Source organism: Anomaloglossus baeobatrachus, chromosome 4, assembly GCF_048569485.1.
Source record: "Anomaloglossus baeobatrachus isolate aAnoBae1 chromosome 4, aAnoBae1.hap1, whole genome shotgun sequence".
Lineage (NCBI taxonomy): Eukaryota > Metazoa > Chordata > Amphibia > Anura > Aromobatidae > Anomaloglossus > Anomaloglossus baeobatrachus.
In genome coordinates, this window is record NC_134356.1 from 233,754,566 (window position 1) to 233,776,884 (window position 22,319).

General features: G+C 44.2%; 1 protein-coding gene across 2 annotated transcripts in view; it reads left to right on the top strand.

Moving 5' to 3' along the window:
- CFAP54 (cilia and flagella associated protein 54) overlaps positions 1-22,319 on the top strand; it is a 680,590-nt gene that overhangs the window by 501,621 nt on the left and 156,650 nt on the right. For both annotated transcript variants that reach the window (XM_075344744.1, XM_075344743.1), the window contains exons 53-55: positions 3,707-3,794; positions 9,755-9,887; positions 15,860-16,017. In XM_075344744.1, coding sequence (XP_075200859.1) covers positions 3,707-3,794; positions 9,755-9,887; positions 15,860-16,017 — 379 coding nt within the window. The remainder of the gene's footprint in view (positions 1-3,706; positions 3,795-9,754; positions 9,888-15,859; positions 16,018-22,319) is intronic.

A 22,319-nucleotide genomic window follows, 5' to 3' on the forward strand; every position in this document is an offset into this window, starting at 1 on the left:
CCTATCTGAAAGATAAGTCATCAATGTTAAAGGGGTTTTCCCACAAACAATGCTAATTTTAAAGTTGATTTTATTCAATATATCTTGGAATAATAATAATTTCCACCATTGAATGTGTTTAAAAAAAAATGTTCCTGTGCTGAGATAATCTTATATATGTGTCCCTGCTATGTGCTGTGTAATGGTTGTGCCTAAATCCCAGTGGCTAACCTTGAGCGTGGCCGGCTTGGATAGTGGATGTGGCTGGCTTTGTTGGGAGGGCGTGGGGAGTTTACTTCCTTTCCACTATAATCATGCAAGGAGGGCTTCGCCCCCGCTTCACCCCCATGTGGGGGTCTTACCCCCAGACTCCCGCTTCTATTGTAATCAACTCTATCCCATGTGGACTTAGAAAAATAATGTTGCTTCCTGGTATCAGCTATGTTGGTGGAGGCCCCGCCCCTTCTTGTCACACGGCCATAACGTCATTAGAGGTCCCTCTGTTCACTGGGATTTAGACGTTACCACTGTGTAATGGCCATGTCTGACCATACAGGGACATGGTCTGATCATGCCACATCTCATGGACAGGGCAGGAAGTAAAAGAGTATACAGATAGCACAGCATAGGATCGCAGCTGATTCTTTTTGTGAGGTAAAACATTTCCCTGCTTATTTTTAAAAATTGCTGTACCTCAAAGAGAGAATCATTTGTGATCCAGTGCTGTAATGTCTGTATATTTTTTTTACTTCCTCTCTTGCCCAGGAGATGTGGTATGATTAGACAAAGCGCTGGGCACAGTCAGAAACAATCATTACACAATATACAGTATAGCAGGAACACATATTTACAGTATATCACAGTGAGTACAACCCTCATATTTTTGAAGATATGACACTTTGATACATGTAAAGTAGTCAGTGTACAGCTTGTATAACACTGTAAATTTGGTGTGCACTCTAAATAACTCAACACACGGTCATTAATGTAAAAAACGCTGTCAACAAAATTGAGTACACCCCTAAGTGAAAGTGATGAAATTGCCACCTAATTAGTTATTTTCCCTCTCTGTTGTCATGTGACTCAGTGTTACAAGGTTTGAAATATGAAGCATGTGTTTTAAAAATGGTGTTATAGCTCACAAACACTCTCATACTGGTCACTGGAAGTTCAAGATGACACCTCATGGGAAAGAATTCTCTGACGATCTGAAAAAAAGAATTGTTGCTTTACATAAAGATGGCCTAGGCTATAAGAAGATTGCCAACACCCTGAAACTGAGCTGGAGAATGGTGGCCAAGACCACAGAGGAGTTTAACAGGACAGGATCCACTTAGAGTGCTCAGGTATTTCTATGGTCGACACTGAATGCGTACGCAGAGTTTGTCTATTCAAAAAGTACTGCCACTATTGCTGCCTAGGATAAAGGGGTTTGAGCTCAGCCTGTCAGTGCTCAGACCATACTCTGCACATTGCGTCAAATTGGTGTGCATGACTGTTGTCACAGAAGGAAGCCTCTTCTAAAGAAGATTGACAAGAAAGTCTTCAAACAGTTTGCTGAAGACAAGCAGACTAAGGACATGGATTACTGGAACATTGTTCTGTGGTCTGATGAGACCAAGATAAACTTATTTGGTTCAAATGGTGTCAAGTGTGTGTCAGCAACCAGGCCATGTGTACAAAGACATGTGTATCTTGCCTACAGTCAAGCATGGTGGTGGTTGTGTCATGGTTTGGTGCTGTATGAGTGCTGCCAGCTGTGGGTAGCTACAGTTAGTGGAGGAAATCATGAATGCCAATCTGTTCTGTGACATACTGGATCAGAGCATGTTTCCTTCCCTTCGATAACTGGGCCGCAGGACAGTATTCCAACATAATGAACCCAAATACACCTCCAAAATGACCACTGCCTGGCTAAAGAAACTGAGGGTAAAGGTGCTGGATTGACCAAGCATATCCCCAATCCTAAACACTATTCAGCATCTGTAGGGCATGCTGAAACAGGAGGTGGAGAAGTGCAAGGTCTCTAACATCCATCAGCTGTGTTAATGCGTCATGAAGGATTCCAGTGGCTCCTGTGAAGCTCTAGTGAACTCCATGCCCAAGTGAATTAAGGCAGTGCTTGAAAATAATGGTGTCTACAAAATATTGACACTTTGGGCACAATTTGGCCATTTTCGCTCAGGGGTGTACTGACTTTTTGTTGCCAGCAGTTTAGACATTAATGGCTGTGTGTTGAGTTATTTAGAGGGCACACCAAAGTTATACTGTTATACAAGCTGTACACTGACTACTTTACATTGTATGAAACTGTCATATCTTCCGTGTTGTCCCATGAATGATATAAAAAATGTACAAAAATGTGAGGGGTGTTCTCACTTTTGTGAGCTGCTGTAAGATTATCTCAGCACAGAAACATTTTTTTAAACACATCCAAGTGTTGAAAATATTGTTATTATAAACTCTATTGATTGACATGAACTTTGTTAGTGAGAAAACCCCTTTAAAGTCCTAGACAACCCCTTTGAAAGGGATCTATTACGCAATTCCTCAATGCAAACTGTATATATTATTAAATAGAGCTATTGGACTTGCTAAAGATAGTGAATCTACTTAAAATGAAGCTGCTATACATAATAATCATTTGTGAAAGTTTTCCCTATTGGTATTAAAATGAGCACTTTCTAAGGGGTACTTTACACGCTGCGACATCGCTAGCATTTGCTGGCGATGTCGAGCGCGATAGCACCCGTCCCCGTCGTACGGCCGATATGTGGTGCTCGCTGCCGTAGCGAACATTATCACTACGGCAGTGTCATACGCACATACCTGTTCAGCGACGTCGCTGTGACTGCCGAACAATCCCTCCCTCAAGGGGGAGGTGTGTTCGGCATCACCGCGACATCACTAAGCGGCCGGCCAATAGAAGCGGAGGGGCGGAGATGAGTGGGACGTAACATCCCGCCCACTTCCTTCCTTCCTCATTGTCGGCGGATGCAGGTAAGGTGAGGTTCCTCATTCCTGCGGTGTCACATATAGCGATGTGCTGCAACGATAATTGGGAATGGACCCCCATGTCACGATTAGCGATTTTGAACGTTTTTGCAACGATTCAATATCGTTCATATGTGTCACACGCAACGACATCGCTAACGCGGCCGGATGTGCATCACAACTCCGTGACCCCAATGACATCGCTTTAGTGATGTCGTAGCGTATAAAGCGGCCTTAAGTCCATAGAGCCAGATTAACCCTTTCACAACCTAGTAAATACAGTTAAAAAATGAGATTTAAATGAAAAAATAATCAACAATACATGTATTGTTGATTTTTTGGTCCTGAGGAAGAGGTTCCGTACCTCGACACACGTAGACCTATGAATTAAAATAATTATTAGTTAAACAATTTTACATCCTTTTTGGCGACTGTGCGGCGTTAACCCCTTCTCTTCTGCTTTGAAGATTTAATAATGTTTGTAATTTGTGTTTTGTAAAATGGTGACTGATCCTCTTTAACGTATAACATAATTGCTTCTGGTTAAAATAAAGTTTTAAAGTTTATTAGAACACAATAGCTTGAAGCAAATCTGAGAAATTGTACATTAGATAAATGACACCATCAATGCATAAGTTTCTGCTAAGGTTATATTTTTATCGATTGTATTACACCAAAGTTGGTAATATGTTCAGGGTGGCCAATATAATTTTGCTTTCCTCGCTAATTGCAGCGTTGCTCTGTCATTTTCTGCACTGAAGATTCTGCAGGAAGCCAAACTGTTCACAACTAAAGCGAAACGTGATAATAAAAATGGACAAGTAAGTAGTGACAGAAATGACCCATTATCACACATTTTCTCTTCCTAATTAAGACTGCTATTACTTCCATCCTTCTCATACGCTTACATTGCTTCTATACTGAGCCTTTGTGTCAAATGTGTAGGTCTATTGTATTTAGACATGTGAAATGTCTACATTATGTATTTTAGATGTTTATTGTAGACCATATGCTATTGTGCTATTGTGAGGGTTGTATGTAATTAAACGCACAACATAAGGCAAGGCGCACATAAAATGCAATTAGAATAAAAAGTATATAAATGGTGAAAAACACAATTTTCATATTAGACTTTAAATTAAGTTTAAAAAAACTATAACGTGGCAAAAACTAGGTAAGAAGTTTCTAAATCTGTATCTAAAGTGGAGAACAACTTGATTGCATTTTAGCCAAGAGCAATTATTGGTGCATGTAGCTGCTATATTATTTTTATTATTTCCTATTTACTGGGTGTATCAGCAAATAATTACAATTAACATTAATGGTATTGTGTAGGATTACTGACTTACGGAGCATACAATTTCCTCCGTCAGCAGGGCACCAAGTTAGCTAAAGGAGACTTACAGGTCAGGCAATGCTCCTTAGGAAAAAGATATGCACATACCTCTTCAAAAAGGAAACGTTCTCTAGTGCCACCTATTGGCGGTAACAATCCTTGAAGTCAATATTGACCCCTTTAAAGGGGACCTGTCACCAGATTTTTCCCTATGAAAAAAAAAAATCACCTTCTGCAGCTCCTGGGCTGCATTCTATGAAGGTGCACCTTGGCTTGGACTCCCCTTTTAGACCCCAAAAATAACTTTATAAAACTTGGCCCTTAGGTATTCTAATTACCTTGGTGGGCCGCAGGCGCTGGCTCGCTCATTTTCTGCTCCGTTTCCCCCTCCTGCCTCTGTTCGCTGGCCTCCTTCCTTGATTGACGGGATGACGCCCTCCGTCATCCTCCTCATCGCATTTTCAAATCTCGCGCCTGTGCAGTTAGGTCTGCTCGCGCAGGCACAGTTCACTCTGCCATATCTGCCAGAGCGCCAGTGAGCTAAATGCGCAGGCGCGAGATTATGGGCAGGTACTAGGATGACGCTGGTGAGGTCCTGCACAGCAAACACATCACCAGCGTCATCCTAGTACCCAACCCATAATCCTACACCTGCGCATTTAGCTGACCGGCGCTCTGCCCGAGATATGGCAGAGTGAACTGCGCATGCGCGAGCAGACCTAAGGCGCGAGATTTGAAAATTTGGGAAGTTCTCCAAAAGGTCTTGTGGGAAAACCCGTACAAAATTAGCCATCATTAACTATGTCTTCCTCGTGACAATGATACCCGAATGACATTTGCAATCATGTTTCTGGCAAGAGTGGAAGTGGATGGCAATTGGACATGTAATTTTCTGTGGTGCGACGAATAGCATTTTTACCTGAATGGAACGGTGAACACACAAAACTGTCACATATGGGCTATCAAAAATCCGTATGTGGTTGAGGGGGTTACGCTGCATTCGCCAAAGGTAACTGTTGGTGTGGCTTCACCTCTTCATTTATCCATGGACCGTTCTTTTGTGAATAAATGAGGCTAACTGGGGTTGCTACCTTGTATGTGACAGCAATGAGATACCAGACAATACTGGAAACAGTGGTCGTTCTGCAACTCCAACAGCGGCAGTGTCTACAGACGACCACCTTCATGCTTGATGGAGCACCTCCTCACATTGCAAATCGTGTGAAAAAAGTTCTGCGTACATATTTTCCCGATGACAGGATTTTGAGCTGCTCCTTCCATAATGCATGGTCACCGCGTTCACCTGATTTCAATCCTTGTAATTTCTGGTTATGGGGACACTTGAAAGAGCGTGTTTATCAGGGAAATATCAACACCCTGGCTGACCTCAAAGACCGCATCATTTTGGAAGTGCACAGCATCCCACCAGACATGTTGTCACGCTCCCCGGTGCCCGTGCCACGCTTCCCAGCTCCCATGTCCCGCTCCCCGGCTCCCGTGTCCCGCTCCCTGGTCCCCTGCTCCACAGCCTCCATGCTCCCTCACCTGCGTCCTCCAGGTGACCCGGTCCCCGCTCCCGGCGCCCATCTGCGACGCTGAGCCAGCCCAGCACTCCTGCCTCCTGTGCACCGCTTCCTGCTCTGGCTTCTGGCACCCGGGCCTCGCGCATGCGCATTAGGGCGCGCGCGCGGTCATTGACTTTCTCTTAAAGGGCCAGCGTCCTCCAACAGGATATTTAAGACTCAGGTACAGGGTATATAGGGGGTTCCTTTCCAAGTGGGCGGGGCCTGTTCTTCGTGTTTAGCAAGCTAGGAGTCAGGTCCCCCTGTGCCTTGTTCTGTATTGACTGTTCCTGTCTTGTAGAGCCGCCCTTGCCTCGCCAACTGGTCCTGACCACGAAGGTTCCGGAATTCGCTCGGTGACTGCCCGCCATCTCTTCAGAGCCTCTAGTCCCCGATCCGTGTGGTGACTGATCCCCTTGCTCAGCCGGTTCCGGATTCTACCTAACATCATCCCGGCCTCCGAACCTGAGCCTCGCCACCCGGACTACCTTCAGAGACTCTGTGGTCCCAGTAGACTTCTTCCTTCCGAACGGACTGTCCTGCTACCCGTAGTGCTTCGGCTGCCATGCATCAAGGCCCTCTGGCGGGGTGACTGGCCTGGTTGCCTCACTAGGAAGGTCCGGTGTACGGTTCAGTGCTTCCACCACCACGACCCACAGTAACACATGTTACACGCAAGCGTCGAGCATGTTCTGCATAGGATGAACATGATCACTATGCATGATGGCGGCCATATTGAACAGTTATGCTAGTCTGTGGAACAATTGTGACATCTCCAATTATTGATACACAGTTTTTGGGTCTTTGCTCACTGTACAGCACCACTTTTTCACCTGGTGGGAAGTTTTGGTATAATTTTATCTTTTTTTAAAGATGCCTTGAATAGCATACATGCTATTTTTCAGCCAATTCTGTCCACTGGGTCATGGGAGGAAAAAAAGGAAATCAAAAAACTGAAAATCACTGGGTGATGAAGGGGTTCAATTTCATTGTAAGGGTAAAGTGAATATTGTCATTCAAAACTACAACTCATACCACAAAGAAACAAGTTCTCGTCTAGCTATGGGGTTGGAAAATAAAAAGTTATGGCTCTTGGGTAAGAGGGAGAGAAAACAAACTGCAAAAACAAAAAATTGTCTTCTTAAATTGCTAATTCCAATAGATGGCACTAGGTCTATTCCTCTCTGAAGAGGCTATTTTCATGGGATTACAATTATTCTGATAACAGTTCCATTCCAGCTATATTAATGTTTCTGCATTAAACGGATATATTTATCAAAGGGAATATATTATGTACCCAGAAGTTTTAATAGTGCATTATATACCTTATAACACCCATGCATGACATTATTCCCGAAATAGTACCATAGCTAACAATAACAATATATTATTTCTTCTCAGAGATAAAGGATTCCTGTTATTATTATATATGTCTTTATATATAATTGCTAATGCTTGTTTATAGACCGTATATCTAACTACATTCAATTATGCATTGAGAACAAAGGCTTCCTACAGAAAAATACCATCTTGACATTCTCCTGCAAATGCATTGACTTTCCAAGAACACTGCAAAACATTCTGTACTCCATTTACCTTGTCTTTTGTAGGAGATTACTGTGTACATTAGTCAGACAAGATGCATTTATTTACCAGGATGATAAATGCCATTCCAGAGGTTTAGTTGTCACGTATGCCTATCACTTAGAATAGCTAGAATGCATTGAGCTCACATGCCACATCTTACTTGTGCCTGTAACCTGCTCCTTATTTTCACATTTTACAATCTGTTTAACAATAAAGTTCCATTGGCTACTATTATAGAAAGCATCTCAGCGCAAAATGACTGTTGAAACCAAGCACAGTGCCTTGTAAGGGACATAGTGCTAATAAAAATCATACCTTTAGTGTAAAAATCCATTGCTTGTTGGCCAAAAATCCTTCTTTATTCAAATATGCTAATAGTGGTGCTTGGTGCAACCTTGTCATGGCTGAGCAGTTCAGTGCACCTTCCAGATACTTGTTTTCCATCTATCTCCTTGATCGACAGCTTTGTCTTTATAAGAGCCAAAGGAGGGTGGAGAAAGAGAATAGCCTTATACTGAATCTCCAAAAGCAGGCACTAAGGGGAACTATATGAAAATGGGTAACAAATTGGCTAAAAAATAGGAAACAAAGAGTAGTCATGAATGGTACATTCTCTAAATGGGCTGCAATCAGCAGTGGGGACCGCAGGGATCTGTGCTAGGACCGATTCTTTTTAATCTCTTTATTAATGACCTTGGGGATGGGATTGATAGTAAAGTGTCAGTCTTTGCTGATGACACCAAACTAAGTAGGATATTAAAAACTGACCTTGATAGTACAATATTACAAAACGATCTGGATAAGATGTTGGTATGGGCAGACACTTTGCAAATGAGATTTAATGTAATAAATGTAAAGTAATGCACCTAGGATGGGGTAATCCTAGAGCTGCGTATACATTAAATGGAAGTAAACTCAGGACTACAGAACAGGAGAAGGACTTGGGTATTCTATTACAAATAAGCTGAGCAGCAGCACTCAATGTCAGGCAGCAGTTGCTAAAGCAAACAAGATTTTAGGGTGCATAAAAAGAGAGATTAGATCCCGTGATCCCAACGTATTGTTACCCCTCTATAAATCACTTGTTAGGCCACATCTGGAATATGGGATCCAGTTTTGGTCTCCACAATTTAAAAAGGATATTCAGAAGTTAGTCACTTCAAAGGCGGGTAGCTAGACTACTACAAGGAATGAAAGACTTCCATATGATAAGAGGTTGAAAAACTTGGATTTGTTTAGCTTAGAAAAAAGACATCTCAGAGGAGATCTCATTTATATGTATAAATACATGTGTGGTCAATATAAAGGACTGGTACATGACTTATTTCTTCCAAAGACAATACTAATGACCAGGTGGCATTCGCTGCAAGTGGAAGAAAGGCGATTCCGGCAGCTAAATAGGAAAGGGTTCTTTACAGTTAGAGCAGTCAGACTGTGGAATACCCTACCACAAGAGGTAGTAATGGCAGACACTATAACAGCTTTTAAAAATGGGCTGGTTGATTTCCTCAGTACACACAACATTGTTGGTTATAAAAGATTTATCGATAAGATGTAGAATTGGTGGAGGAAGGTTGAACAAGATGGACCTAGGTCTTTTTCAACCTATGTAACCATGTAAAGACGGAAAACAAATAGTTGGAAGGTTTGCTGAACTAATTGGCTATGGAAAGGGTGGAATGAGTGCTTTATTAGCATATTTGTACGAAGAAGAATTTTTGGCAAATGATATCCAATTTGGACATAGAAGGCCCCATTCATTAAGACTGGTGTTAAATATGCTAGTCTTAATGGAGAGGTGGTAGGAATTAGAAGTGTCAAATTCATTAATAGACACACACCACTTGATGGATTCAACGCATCTTCTCAGTGGAATGCGCCTTCGTTCCTCCTTCCAGAAATGTTACTCCAATCATGGACTGGAGTACATTTCTCGCTTAAAAAAAGTTGCCATTATTTATAAATATGGTCAGTGGGCATAACCACCCCCTAGTCCTCACCAGCTCTGCCCATATTGGTGAAGCTATCCAAAACTGCTGTGAAAATGGTAAAAGTCGCTACATTTTTACTCTACTCCACAAAAATGTTGCAACTTTTCAAAGTCTTTCAAGCTAGATTTGTGGTATAAACACTTTGATGAATTGGGGCCTAAAAGTATTATTTTTATTAGGGCTATGTTCCTTATAAGGCGTGCTTGGTTCGGACAGTCATTTTGTGCTGGCAGAGTCAGTTTAATTACATAAGTCTAATTTACTTTTTGCTTTTGAGTTTGATTATTCTATTTCCGTGATTTAAGATTGGTGAAGAAATTTTTATGAATCCAGTTGAATGTGAAGCCAGAGAGCGTCTAAGTATAAACACGTGGCTGAGATGTCGACTTGTGTTTGTTGCTGTTCTTACAAGGCAGATACGTGGAATAGCACTTCATGGTATGGACATTCATTTCTATCCTAACAGACCTCTAGATTTTATCTAAAAAGAACATTTGATTCATTTTACTGTATGTACCCACCTATTACATGCTATTGAGCCACAGACATTGCATTTCATAACATAATAAATGGTCTGTGGCATTGCACAGGTGTTTTATATTGCAGTCAGATTAAGGAGACTATAGTGCAACAGTATACTTTGCTATCTGACATAACCCCATCCCTGAGCGGGCAATTACAAAAATCAGCATAGCAGCAATCTTAAAGGGAATTTGTCAAGTCATTTTTGCATACCATACTAGCAGAATCCTGAAACAGGGTTTGGGCAGCCCTCTTAGGATATGTAACATTTATTGCTTTATGTGTCCTCGTTGTGTTGCTTTAAGCCCCTGAAAATGTATAGTCATTCGCCGGCTAGTCAGGTGTATTTAAATGCATATGAATATTCACCTCTTCCCCGACCATAATCCCACCCACCCCTCTGCATTGGCGTTAGTAATTGGGTACAATCAGACTGCCATATTACTCCATTTATCGGAGCAAGTGAACCTCATCTTGCAACTGTGACACCTCTTTCCTTAGAAGCAAACCATTAGTGTATTTGTCTTCTATTTATAGAGTACCAGATCTGCTCAGCTTCATGTTGCCATATTGCAGACCTTGTGTGTTGTGCTGGTTATTCTCCATGATTAGTGATGGACGGACCCAGACTGTAAAAGTCCAGATCCGTGCAGGTTCAAAAGTACCCGAGTTGCGGGCCTCGAGTTCTCAGGGATCTCTGGGTAACCATCCAGGCCCAGCAACTTAGGTAATAAAAATAATAAAGCAAAAAAAAAGAAAATAAGAATAAAGCAGGTGTGATATACTTACCAGTCTTCACGTAGCTGTAATTGCTTCCGGGGCTGCTGATTCTACGTCCGGAGCCGCTCATTTACCTTCATACCTATTCACTGCTTCCCCTGCCCACCATCAGTCCTGGTGTCTATGATTGTTTGTAATCAGACGCGCCCCCACCCTGATAGACAGCATGTTAGACTGCTTGCAATCACAGACTCCATCTGCGGCTCTAGATTGGTGTAAAAATAAATAAATAAATAAAATTTGCATAGGGTCCTTCCATATTATATCCATCACAGATAAAGCATACAGAAACAGGCTACATCCCCCAGCCACCCACGTTATTTTGGCTGTGTATCAAATGCGGCTTTTTTAAAAAAAATATTGAAAATGATGTACGACCCCCCCAATTTTTAATACCCAGCTACGATAAAGCCTGACATCTGGGGGCTGGTATTATAAGACTGGGGAGACCCATGCTTATTGGGGCCCCCAGCCTAAATATAGCAGCATGCAGCCGCCCAGAATTGTTGCATCCATTAGATGCGACAATCTCGGCATTTCACCCAACTCATCCCGATTGTACTGGTGAGGTGGCACTCGAGGTAATAAGGTATTAATAACCCTAGATTAGTAATGGGAGGCATCTATGAGACCCCCCATTACTAATCTGTAAGTGAAAAAAACAAACAATGAAAAAATCCTTTATTTGAAATAAAATACAAAATAACACCCTCTTTCACCTAGGGTTTAGTCACAGCTATGAGCTGTTATTAGCGCTTTATTACTCCGATTGCCACCGTCAATCGGGATGAGCGGGCTAAAGTTCTGGGATTGTCGCATCTAATACATGTGACAATTCTGGGTGGCTACTTTTTGCTATTTTTAGGCTGGGGGGCCCCAATAAGCATGAGTCACCCCAGCCTGAGAATACCAGCCCCAGCTGTCAGGCTTTATTATGGATGGGTATCAAAATTAGTAGGGACCACACGCTGTTTTTTAAAAATTATTTATTTAAATAATAATAATTAAAAAAACGCACCCGGTTTCTTTTATTTTGATACACAGTTAGGATAAGTGCACGGCTGGGGGCGGCAGCCTGTAGCCGTATGCTTTATCTTTGCTGGGTATCATAATATCAGGGGACCCTATGCCAATTTATTTATTTATTTTTAGACTAACAGATGGAGTCTGTGATTGGTTGCAGTTAAGCATGCTGTCACGCAGGCTGGGGGCACATCTGATCAGACACCAGGACTGCCAGTGGGCAGGGGAAGCAGTGTACATGTATGAAGGTAAAATAATCTGCCCCGTAAGTAGAATGTGTTGCTCCGGAAGCAGTTACAGCTGTGCAGGAGACAGGTAAGTATAACATGCTTGCTTCAATCCCCCTATCTCTTCTACCACCATTTTGAAGCCCGGATTATGGTCCCCATAGACTTATATGGGGACCGGCATCTGGCCACATATCCGGGCTGCAACTGCGTTTTTTCTTTTAGACCTGCCAATCCCAGGTATCCGAAAGTCCGCCCATCACTATCCATGACACAAGGTTCTGCACTGTTCAGCTCAGCCAGTGCTGCTCATTTCTTCAAGGGAGTGGGTGTCGGAGTGTGAGCACTGTACCTACCATGCTGCTCCCCATCTCCCTTCTCCCCAGGCCAATATCCTGCAAGTGATGGAGAATAACAAGCTGCTGGCCCTGACAATAGATGGGGTAATTCAGTCTGCGAGCCAGGAGGTGACTAACCTGAAATTTGAGCTGACAGCGACCAACAGTAGACAAGGTGAGCTGAATAATGCAGACCCCTGTGTCATGGAGAACAACCAGTACAACACACAAGGCCTGCTAAGGGAAGAGGTGTCACAGCTGCAAGATGAATTCCACTTGCTCCAACAAATAAAGTAATATGGCAGTCTGACTGCATCCAATCAGTGACACCGGCGCAGATGGGTGGGCGGGATTATGGGCGAGAGAAGAAGTGAATATTCATCTGCATTTACATACACTGTGTGCAGAATTATTAGGCAAGTTGTATTTTAGAGGATTTTTTTTATTATTGATCAACAACTATGTTCTCAATCAACCCAAAAGCTTAATATTTTTGGAAGTTCGAGTGTTTTTTTTTTAGATTTGGCTATTTTAGGAGGATATCTGTTTGTGCAGGTAACTATTACTGTTCAGAATTATTAGGCAACTTAATAAAAACCAAATATATTCCCATCTCACTTGTTTATTTTCACCAGGTAAACCAATATAACTGCACAAAATTTAGAAATAAACATTTCTGACATGCAAAAACAAAACCCCAAAAAATTAGTGACCAATATAGCCACCTTTCTTTATGATGACACTCAACAGCCTACCATCCATAGAATCTGTCAGTTGCTTGATCTGTTTACGATCAACATTGCGTGCAGCAGCCACCACAGCCTCCCAGACACTGTTCCGAGAGGTTTACTTTTTTCCCTCCCTGTAGATCTCACATTTTATGAGGGATCACAGGTTCTCTATGAGGTTCAGAATGAGGTGAACAAGGGGGCCATGTCATTATTTTTTCATCTTTTAGACCTTTACTGGCCAGCCACGCTGTGGACTAGTCGGATGCATGTGATGGAGCATTGTCCTGCATGAAAATCATGTTTTTCTTGAACTCTACCGACTTCTTCCTGTACCACTGCTTGAAGAAGTTGTCTTCCAGAAACTGGCAGTAGGTTTGGGAGTTGAGCTTCACTCCCTTCTCAACCCGAAAAGGTCCCACAAGTTCATCTTTGATGATACCAGCCCATACCAGTACCCCACCTCCATCTTGCTGGCATCCGAGTCAGAGTGGAGCTGTCTGCCCTTTACTGATCCAGACTCTGGCCCATCCATCTGGCCCATCTAGAGTCACTCTCATCTCATCAGTCCATAAAACCTTTGAAAAGTCAGTCTTAAGATATTTCTTGGCCCAGTCTTGACGTTTTATCTTATGTTTCTTGTTCAAAGGTTGTGGTTTTTCAGCCTTCCTTACCTTGGTCATGTCCCTGAGTATGGCACACCTTGTGCTTTTTGATACTCAAGTAACGTTGCAGCTCTGAAAAATGGCCATACTGGTGTCAAATGGCATCTTGGCAGCTTCACGCAAGAATTTCCTCAATTAATGGGCAGTTTTTTTGCGCCTTTTTTTGCCCAATACGCTTCTTGCAACCCTGTTGTCTATTTACCATGAAATGCTTGATTGTTCGGTGATCACGCTTCAAAGGTTTGGCAATTTCAAGACTGCTGCATCCCTCTGCAAGACATCTCACAATTTTGGACTTTTCAGAGCCTGTCAAATCTCTCTTCTGACCCATTTTGCCAAAGGAAAGGGAGTTGCCTAATAAATAAGCACACCTTATATAGGGTGTTGATGTCATTACACCACACCCCTCCTCATTACAGAGATGCACATCACCTGATTTACTTAATTGGTAGTTGGCTCTCAACCTATACAGCTTGGAGTAGGACAACATGTATAAAAATGATCATGTGATCAAAATACTCATTTGCCTAATAATTCTGACACAGTATACACTTGACTAGCTGACGCATGACTATAAATTTTCCGGAGTTTAAAGCAACACAATGGGGCCATGTACAAGAATAAAAGTTACATATCCTGAAAGAGCTGCCCAAGCTCTATTTCAGAATACTCTTAAGGGTGCTTTACATGCTGCGACATCGCTAACGATATATCGTTGGGGTCACGTCATTAGTGACGCACATCTGGCGTCGTTAGCGGCATCGCAGCGTGTGACACCAAGGAGTGACAATCAATGATCGCAAAAACGTCAAAAATTGTTGATCATTGATACGTCGCTCCTTTTCATAATATCGTTGGGGCTTGCCGCTGGTTGTTCCTCGTTTCTGCGGCATCACACATTGCTATGTGTGACACTGCAGGAACGACGAACATCTCCTTACCTGCGTCCACTGGCAATGAGGAAGGAAGGAAGTGGGCGGCATGTTCTGGCCGCTCATCTCCGCCCCTCCTCTGCTATTGGACGGCTGCCGTGTGACGTCGCTGTGACGCCGCACGAAGCGCCCCCTTAGAAAGGGGGCGGATCGCCAGCCACAACGACGTCGCAGGGAAGGTTAGTCCGTGTGACGGGTGTAAGCGATGTTGTGCGCCACGGGCAGCGATTTGCCCGTGACGCACAACCGACGGGGGCAGGTACGCTCGCTAGCGATATCGATACCGATATCGCAGCGTGTAAAGCCCGCTTTAGTAGGGTTCACAAAAATCACCTGACAAATTCCCTTTAAAAGAGAATAAATGTATTACATTGTATTAATCCAAATTACAGAAAATATAAAGGATTATAAAGGATTAGAAAGGAATAAATTGATCACAATGTAAACGTAATCCCAGGAACTCGAGAAGAAAACTTGCACTCTATGGCAACTAAAATAGAAGCAATTAAGTAATTATGTAGCTACTTAGATCCTATTAGTCTCTGTTCTCATCTGTGTTTGAGGCTCTGTTCTTCAACTTTTACCCTAGATTTTTTGGTGTGTAAATATTCCCCATGAGGGCGCTCTCACACATCTGGCTTTTCACCGGTTTGCCGGTTCCGGCACACTTCAGTATAGTGTATACAGTACAGTGGCAGCGCGACAAGCTCCGGTCACATGCTGTCATATGACCGGAGCATGTGACCCGGAAGTTACAGCGCTGCCATTGTACTGTATACACTGTACTGGCATGCGGCGGAACTGGCAAACCGGCGAAAAGCCAGATGTGTGAGAGCGCCCTAACTAATGCACACTTGGCACTATTTTTCACTGTGCAAACAATGTTCTGCCATAAGTTCTGTTGTAACGAGATTATTTTGTTTAATAATTTCCCTTTGCAATTGAATCCTTTTTTCTTTCCTTTTGATTTCCACTTCTACATTTCCAAGTATACGTGGCTGACAGTGCTGACTTCCTTGCCTGTGCTACGTGGTCCACTTTAGCCTCCTCGTGGTATTGCTTATCTGTTGCTTGACAGTTCCCTAGCATTAAAGATACACTTTCCTGACAGTTTGTATGTGTGCAGACAGGTGTACTGTTATCAGAACAAGGTTGCTGGTATAGTAAGGTAATGTTTTTATACATCTCTTTCTAGATCAGGATGTGCTGGATGGTTCAGCTCTAATAACTGAGGGTATTGTAGAGGCAGAAGCACTCAATGATTCCGAGATCCAGGCCCAATTTATGTTGCAAGCTGCTTTCCTTGATATTCAAGAGGGACATCCCAGGAAAGGCATTCAGCTCATGCTGAAGGTACATTACATATACTGTATATATTGCACAGCAAATTTACTTGTATTTGTATCATTTTTCAGGATTCAAAGAACGCTGTTGATTTTTTTTTTACATTGCATTTTATGTTTTTTTTGTACAGCTCATAGCTAATTTAAAGATATTCTGTCTAGAGATGAGCGAACCGGTCGCGGTTCAGCTCGAGTTCGGTTCGCCGAACGGAGGTCTCGTTCGAGTTCGGTTCGGCGAACCACTCGAACCGCATAGGAAACAATGGGAGGCAATCACAAACACATAAAAACACCTAGAAAACACCCTCAAAGGTGTCCAAAAGGTCACAAACAACTCACAACACAACACAAACACATGGGAAAGTGAAAAGGACATATACTCATGCGAAAACAAAAGAGCTGGACAAGGAAAAAGAGGAGGAGACACAGATATAGGCATGGCATGCCCTTCTAAAATCATGTAAATCACCGTAAGGTTACTCCAAGCGGAGTCTCCCTTTTTTCCAAAAATTGTGCCCCACACACACCCACCCCTTCAGTGGCAGCACTTGTGCCCCAGTTGTACACTTCACAGGTAGATTTGCATCAAGCACATTCAAAAATACGCCATCCTTAACCGTCCCCAGGATGACACCGGGGTAGGTAGCAAAGTCTTTGCTGAACCATGACTTGTTTATCTTGGCTCCTTTTAAAAAACACAGCAAGCAAGGGTTACTCCAAGCGGAGTCTCCCTTTTTTCCAAAAATTGGGCCCCACACACACCCACCCCTTCGGTGGCAGCACTTGTGCCCCAGTTGTACACTTCACAGCTAGATTTGCATCAAGAAGCACATTCAAAAATGCGCCATCCTTAACCGTCCCCAGGATGACACCGGGGTAGGTAGCTAAGTCTTTCCTGATCCCAGCTCTGTTCATCTTGGATCATTTTTAAAAACACTGTAAGCAACGGTTACTCCAAGCGGAGTCTCCCTTTTTTCCAAAAATTGGGCCACACACACACACCCACCCCTTCAGTGGCAGCACTTGTGCCCCAGTTGTACACTTCACAGCTAGATTTGCATCAAGCACATTCAAAATCCACAAGCATTTACTCTCCCCAGGATGACACAGGGGTAGTAAATTCCTTGTGGATCCATGACTTGTTCATTTTGATGAACGTTAGTCTGTCCACATTGTCACTGGACAGACGCGTGCGCTTATCTGTCAGCACACACCCAGCAGCACTGAAGACACATTCAGAGACATCGCTGGCAGCTGGACACGACATAAACTCCAAGGCATAAGTGGAGAGCTCTGGCCATTTTTCAAGATTTGAAGCCCAAAATGAGCAAGGCTCCATTTGCAAAGTAATGGCATCGATGTTCATTTGGAGATACTCCTGTATCATCCTCTCCAGCCATTGACTATGTGTCAGACTTGTTGTCTCTGGTGGCCTTGCAAAGGATGGTCTAAAAAATTATGAAAAGATTCAATAAAATTGCTGTTACCAGCACCAGATGCGGTGCTACTGGTACGGGTAGACTGTTGAAGATGACGAGACCGTCCCATGTTTGTCAAGTTACAACTGGGAGATTCACTCCCTGCACCTGCACGGTTGTTTGGTGGAAAAGCCGAGCTAAGATCGAGTAACAGCTTCTGCTGATACTCCTGCATACGTGCGTCCCTTTCTATGGCTGGAATTATGTCACAAAATTTGGACTTGTACCGGGGATCTAATAGTGTGGCAAGCCAGTAGTCATCATCACTTCTAATTTTGACAATACGAGGGTCATGTTGGAGGTAGTGCAGCAAGAAGGCGCTCATGTGTCTTGCGCAGCCATGCGGACCAAGTCCACGCTGTGTTTGTGGCATAGAGGTGCTAACCGTTCTTTCTTCCTCTGACATCTCCCCGCAACCTCTTTCAACAGAAATTTGACCAAGGTCTCCCTCAGCCGCTGAGTCTTCCATGTCCATGGACAGTTCGTCCTCCATTTCTTCATGTTCTCCTGCACCTTCCTCAACATTTCGCCTGCTACTATGTGCCCTTGTTGATCCCTGTCCCCCATAGTCCCATGCCTGCCGCGTTGGTGATGATGAACATCTGGACCTTGATGATATTGTTGTCTCTTGCGCATATGAATCCTCCTGTAGTTCCTCCCCTTCCTGTTGTCCCACCCCCTGACTCCGAATAGTGTTTAGCGTGTGCTCCAGCATGTAAATGACTGAAATTGTCATGCTGATAATGGCATTGTCAGCGCTAAACATATTCGTCGCCATGTCGAAACTGTGCAGAAGGGTGCATAGGTCCTTGATCTGAGACCACTCCATCAGGGTGATCTTCCCCACCTCTGCATCTCGTTGGCCCAGGCTATACGTCATGACATATTGCACCAGGGCTCGACGGTGCTACCACAGTCGCTGTAACATGTGGAGAGTCGAATTCCAGCGTGTCGGCACATCGCATTTCAGGCGATGAACCGGCAGGCCAAAAGACTTCTGGAGCGATGCAAGTCGCTCAGCAGCGGTGGTTGAACGGCGGAAGTGAGCAGACAGTTTTCGTGCCCTGTTCAGAAGGCCATCTAGGCCGGAATAGTGTGTTAAAAATTGCTGGACAACAAGGTTCAACACGTGAGCCATACAAGGCACGTGTGTCACCTTGGCCAGGGGAAGGGCCGCACCCAGGTTTGCAGCATTGTCGCACATGGCTTTACCAGGCTGCAGGTTGAGTGGAGACAACCATTTATTAAACTCAGTCTCCAGAGCTGCCCACAACTCAGTCAGCCGCTGTGTGACTCTTATTTCCAAGACATTTCAAGCTAAAGATTGCCTGCTGCTAGCATAGTAATGAGGGGTGCGTGATTCCTTCTGCGCAGTTAGAACGCTGGTGGCCTGACCAGGCAAGCTTGGGGCGGAGGTGGAGGACCCAGACGAGGTGGAGGAGGCAGAAGCAGTGGCGGAACTTGGACAGACAGAGGATTGACACACAAGTCGTGGGGACAGCAAGACTTGTGCAGCAGACCCTTCACCATCTATCGCCATAGTTACCCAGTGCCCAGTCAGCGACATGTAACATCCCTGTCCATGCTTACTGGTCCAAGTATCGGTGGTGAAATGCACCCGTTCACACACAGAGTTTCTCAAGGAAGCGGTGATGTTATGTGCGACATGCTGGTGTAGCGCAGGCACACCTTTCTTAGAGAAGTAGTGGCGACTGGGCATCTGGTACTGGGGCACAGCGACAGACATAAGGTCTCTAAAATCCTGTGTGTCCACCAGGCGGAAAGGCAGCATTTCGGTAGCCAAGAGCTTACAGAGGGATAAAGTCAACCTCTTAGCTTTGTCATGGGTCGCAGGAAATGACCTTTTATTTGTCCACATCTGAGGGACAGAGATCTGGCTGCTGTGTGTAGACGGTGTTGAGTAGGGTGTCCCTGGAAAAATGCAGGTTTGTGAGGAAAGTGCAGGCGTAGACATGATGTTGCCTTCATCCAACATTGGTGCTATTGATGTCTGAGAGAGCTGTACACACGCACTTGTTTCCCCTTCCAAACCAACTGACGACCTACCAAGCAAACTGCCTGTTGCGGTTACAGTGGTGGAAGTTGTGCGTGGAAAACCAGGTGTGACAGCTGTCCCCACAGTCCTAGAAGATGAAGAGCGCGCGGATGCACTAGAAGGGGCAGGCGGTGGATGGTTCGCTCCTCTAGGCCGCATTGCAGCACGGTGAGCTTTCCACTGGGACATATGATATTTATTCATGTGACGATTCATGGAAGAAGTTGTCAAACTGCTGAGGTTTTGCCCTCTACTAACAGAATCACGACAAATTTTACAGATCACATAATTTGGGTAATCTTTTGCTATGTCAAAAAAGGACCAGGCTAGGCAAGGCTTAGAGGGCATGCGACCTGCTGATCCACCCCGACTAGTGCTCAGAGGCACAGTGGTGGCTGAGGATGCAGTTGTAGACGTGCTACCAGTACTCCGACTCTGTCCAGGAAGGCGCAAGGTAACTTCGTCGTCAGTTGCATCCTCCTCCACCGCCTCTGTTGACCTCCTCGAGTGCCTGACTGTGGGTTGACAGTAGGTGGGATCTAGAACTTCCTCATCAATTGTTGTGTTTGCACTCCCCTCACCCTCAGATTGAGCCTCTTCTTACCCTGACCGAATATTTAAGTTGTCATCCCAATCTGGTATCTGCGTCTCATCGTCATCAGTATGTTCCTCATTGTCTATAACCACAGGTGTTTCAGTTTGTGAATAAGGGTCCACATTATGGTCAGAAACTTGTTCATCACAGCCTGAATCTGAGTCACAAAGGTTCTGGGCATCACTGCAGACCATTTCCTGGTCTGTACTCACTGTAGCTTGGGAGCAGACCTCTGATTCCCAGGCTATAGTGTGACTGAACAGCTCTGCAGACTCCGCCTTCTCAGTTCCACCATACTGTGCAGGGCGGATGGAGACTTCAGAGCTGGGAGAAAGCAAGTCTGATTGGGATGACAACTCAGAGGACTGGTGTTTTTTGGATGCGGTAGTTGAGGTGGCGGAGAGGGCACTTGTTGGACCACTTGAGATCCATTCAAGCATTTTCTTTTTTTGGCCATCATCTACCTTTGTTCCAGTTGTTCGTGTCCGTAAAAAAGGGAGCACATCGGATTGTCCACGGTAAGTAGTAGACATCTTACTTTTGCTGGAAGATGGTCTATCTTCAGCAGATGTTAATGGAGCTTTGCCACCTTCCCCACGGACAAACCCATTTTTTCCTTTTCCAACACGCCTCTTCCCCTTTCCACCAGCATCTGTCATTTTGCCACTCATTTTGATTGCGACAAGATTGTGCACTTAAAATGTGGTAGTGAAAATTGAGAGGGGGTGTAGATTGCAGCGGTGGTCTAGCTTTATTAACAGCAGAATAAACAACAATATCTATCTCTGACAATGCAACTACGGCCCTTAAACTGGCAGCATAGTTTGCTAGTATTATGGCTTAGTAACAATGAGTTTGAGTGTGTAATGCAGAGGTGCTGCAAATAGATTTGCACCAGTGGGACACTAATGGAAGTCCAACAGCCACTTTTAGGATGCACACTAAGTTTACTCAGTGTTTGCTAGTATAATGGCTTAGTAACAACGAGTTTGAGTGTGCAATGCAGTGGTGCTGCAAATAGCTTTGCACCAGTGGGACAATAAATGGAAGTCCAACAGCCATTTTTAGGATGCCACTAAGTTTCCTCAGTGTTTGCTAGTATAATGGCTTAGTAACAACGAGTTTGAGTGTGCAATGCAGTGGTGCTGCAAATAGCTTTGCACCAGTGGGACAATAAATGGAAGTCCAACAGCCATTTTTAGGATGCCACTAAGTTTCCTCAGTGTTTGCTAGTATAATGGCTTAGTAACAACGAGTTTGAGTGTGCAATGCAGTGGTGCTGCAAATAGCTTTGCACCAGTGGGACAATAAATGGAAGTCCAACAGCCATTTTTAGGATGCCACTAATTTCCTCAGTGTTTGCTAGTATAATGGCTTAGTAACAATGAGTTTGAGTGTGCAAAGGGCAGGAGGGTACAGTGGCAGGGTTGTGGGTCTGTGTAGAGGAAAGGAAGCCTCACTTTCTATCCCTCTTAATGGTGAAATGCAGCGAGGAAGTCCCTGAGCTTAGCTACACAGACGCTGTTATCTTCTGTAGCTGTTAAAATCTGTTTCCACGGACCTGACAGTCACCTATGGCTCTGAGCCTGCTGTTATTAGCCCTTACAAGGGCTAATAGAAACCTCTATTCCTATTGTGTATGGCGCTGTGTGTAGAGTGTACACAGCAGTATCAGAGACAGGAGCTACGCCAGCGCTGACTGACACCCAGACGCAGAAGAGATAATGGCGTCCGGACGGGCAGATGCCCGTTTTCAGAATGCAGGGACATGTGACATGGACATCCTATCACACATGCCGTTGCTTCTCTGGCTAAAAGTCCACTTAGCTGTGTGTGTGTCTGGGATTGGCTGACATGCTGGCCCACCCCACTACACGCGCACGCTTAGGGAAGGAAGACAAGGAAAAAAAAAATGGCGATCGCCATTATCCCAGCAGCAGTGATCTGAATGCGCTGTTCCCGCACACTATACACTGAAATTTCATAATAGTGTGAGTCACAGAGTGACTTACACTATTACAGCGGAAAGCCAGCTACTAATTAGCTTGGCTTTTTGCTGCTAGAACCGTTCTCGAACGTAACTTGAACTATCGAGCTTTAGCAAAAAGCTTGAGTTCTAGTTCGATCTAGAACAGCCCCCAAAATCACTCGAACTGGAGAACCACGAACCGCGCTCAACTCTA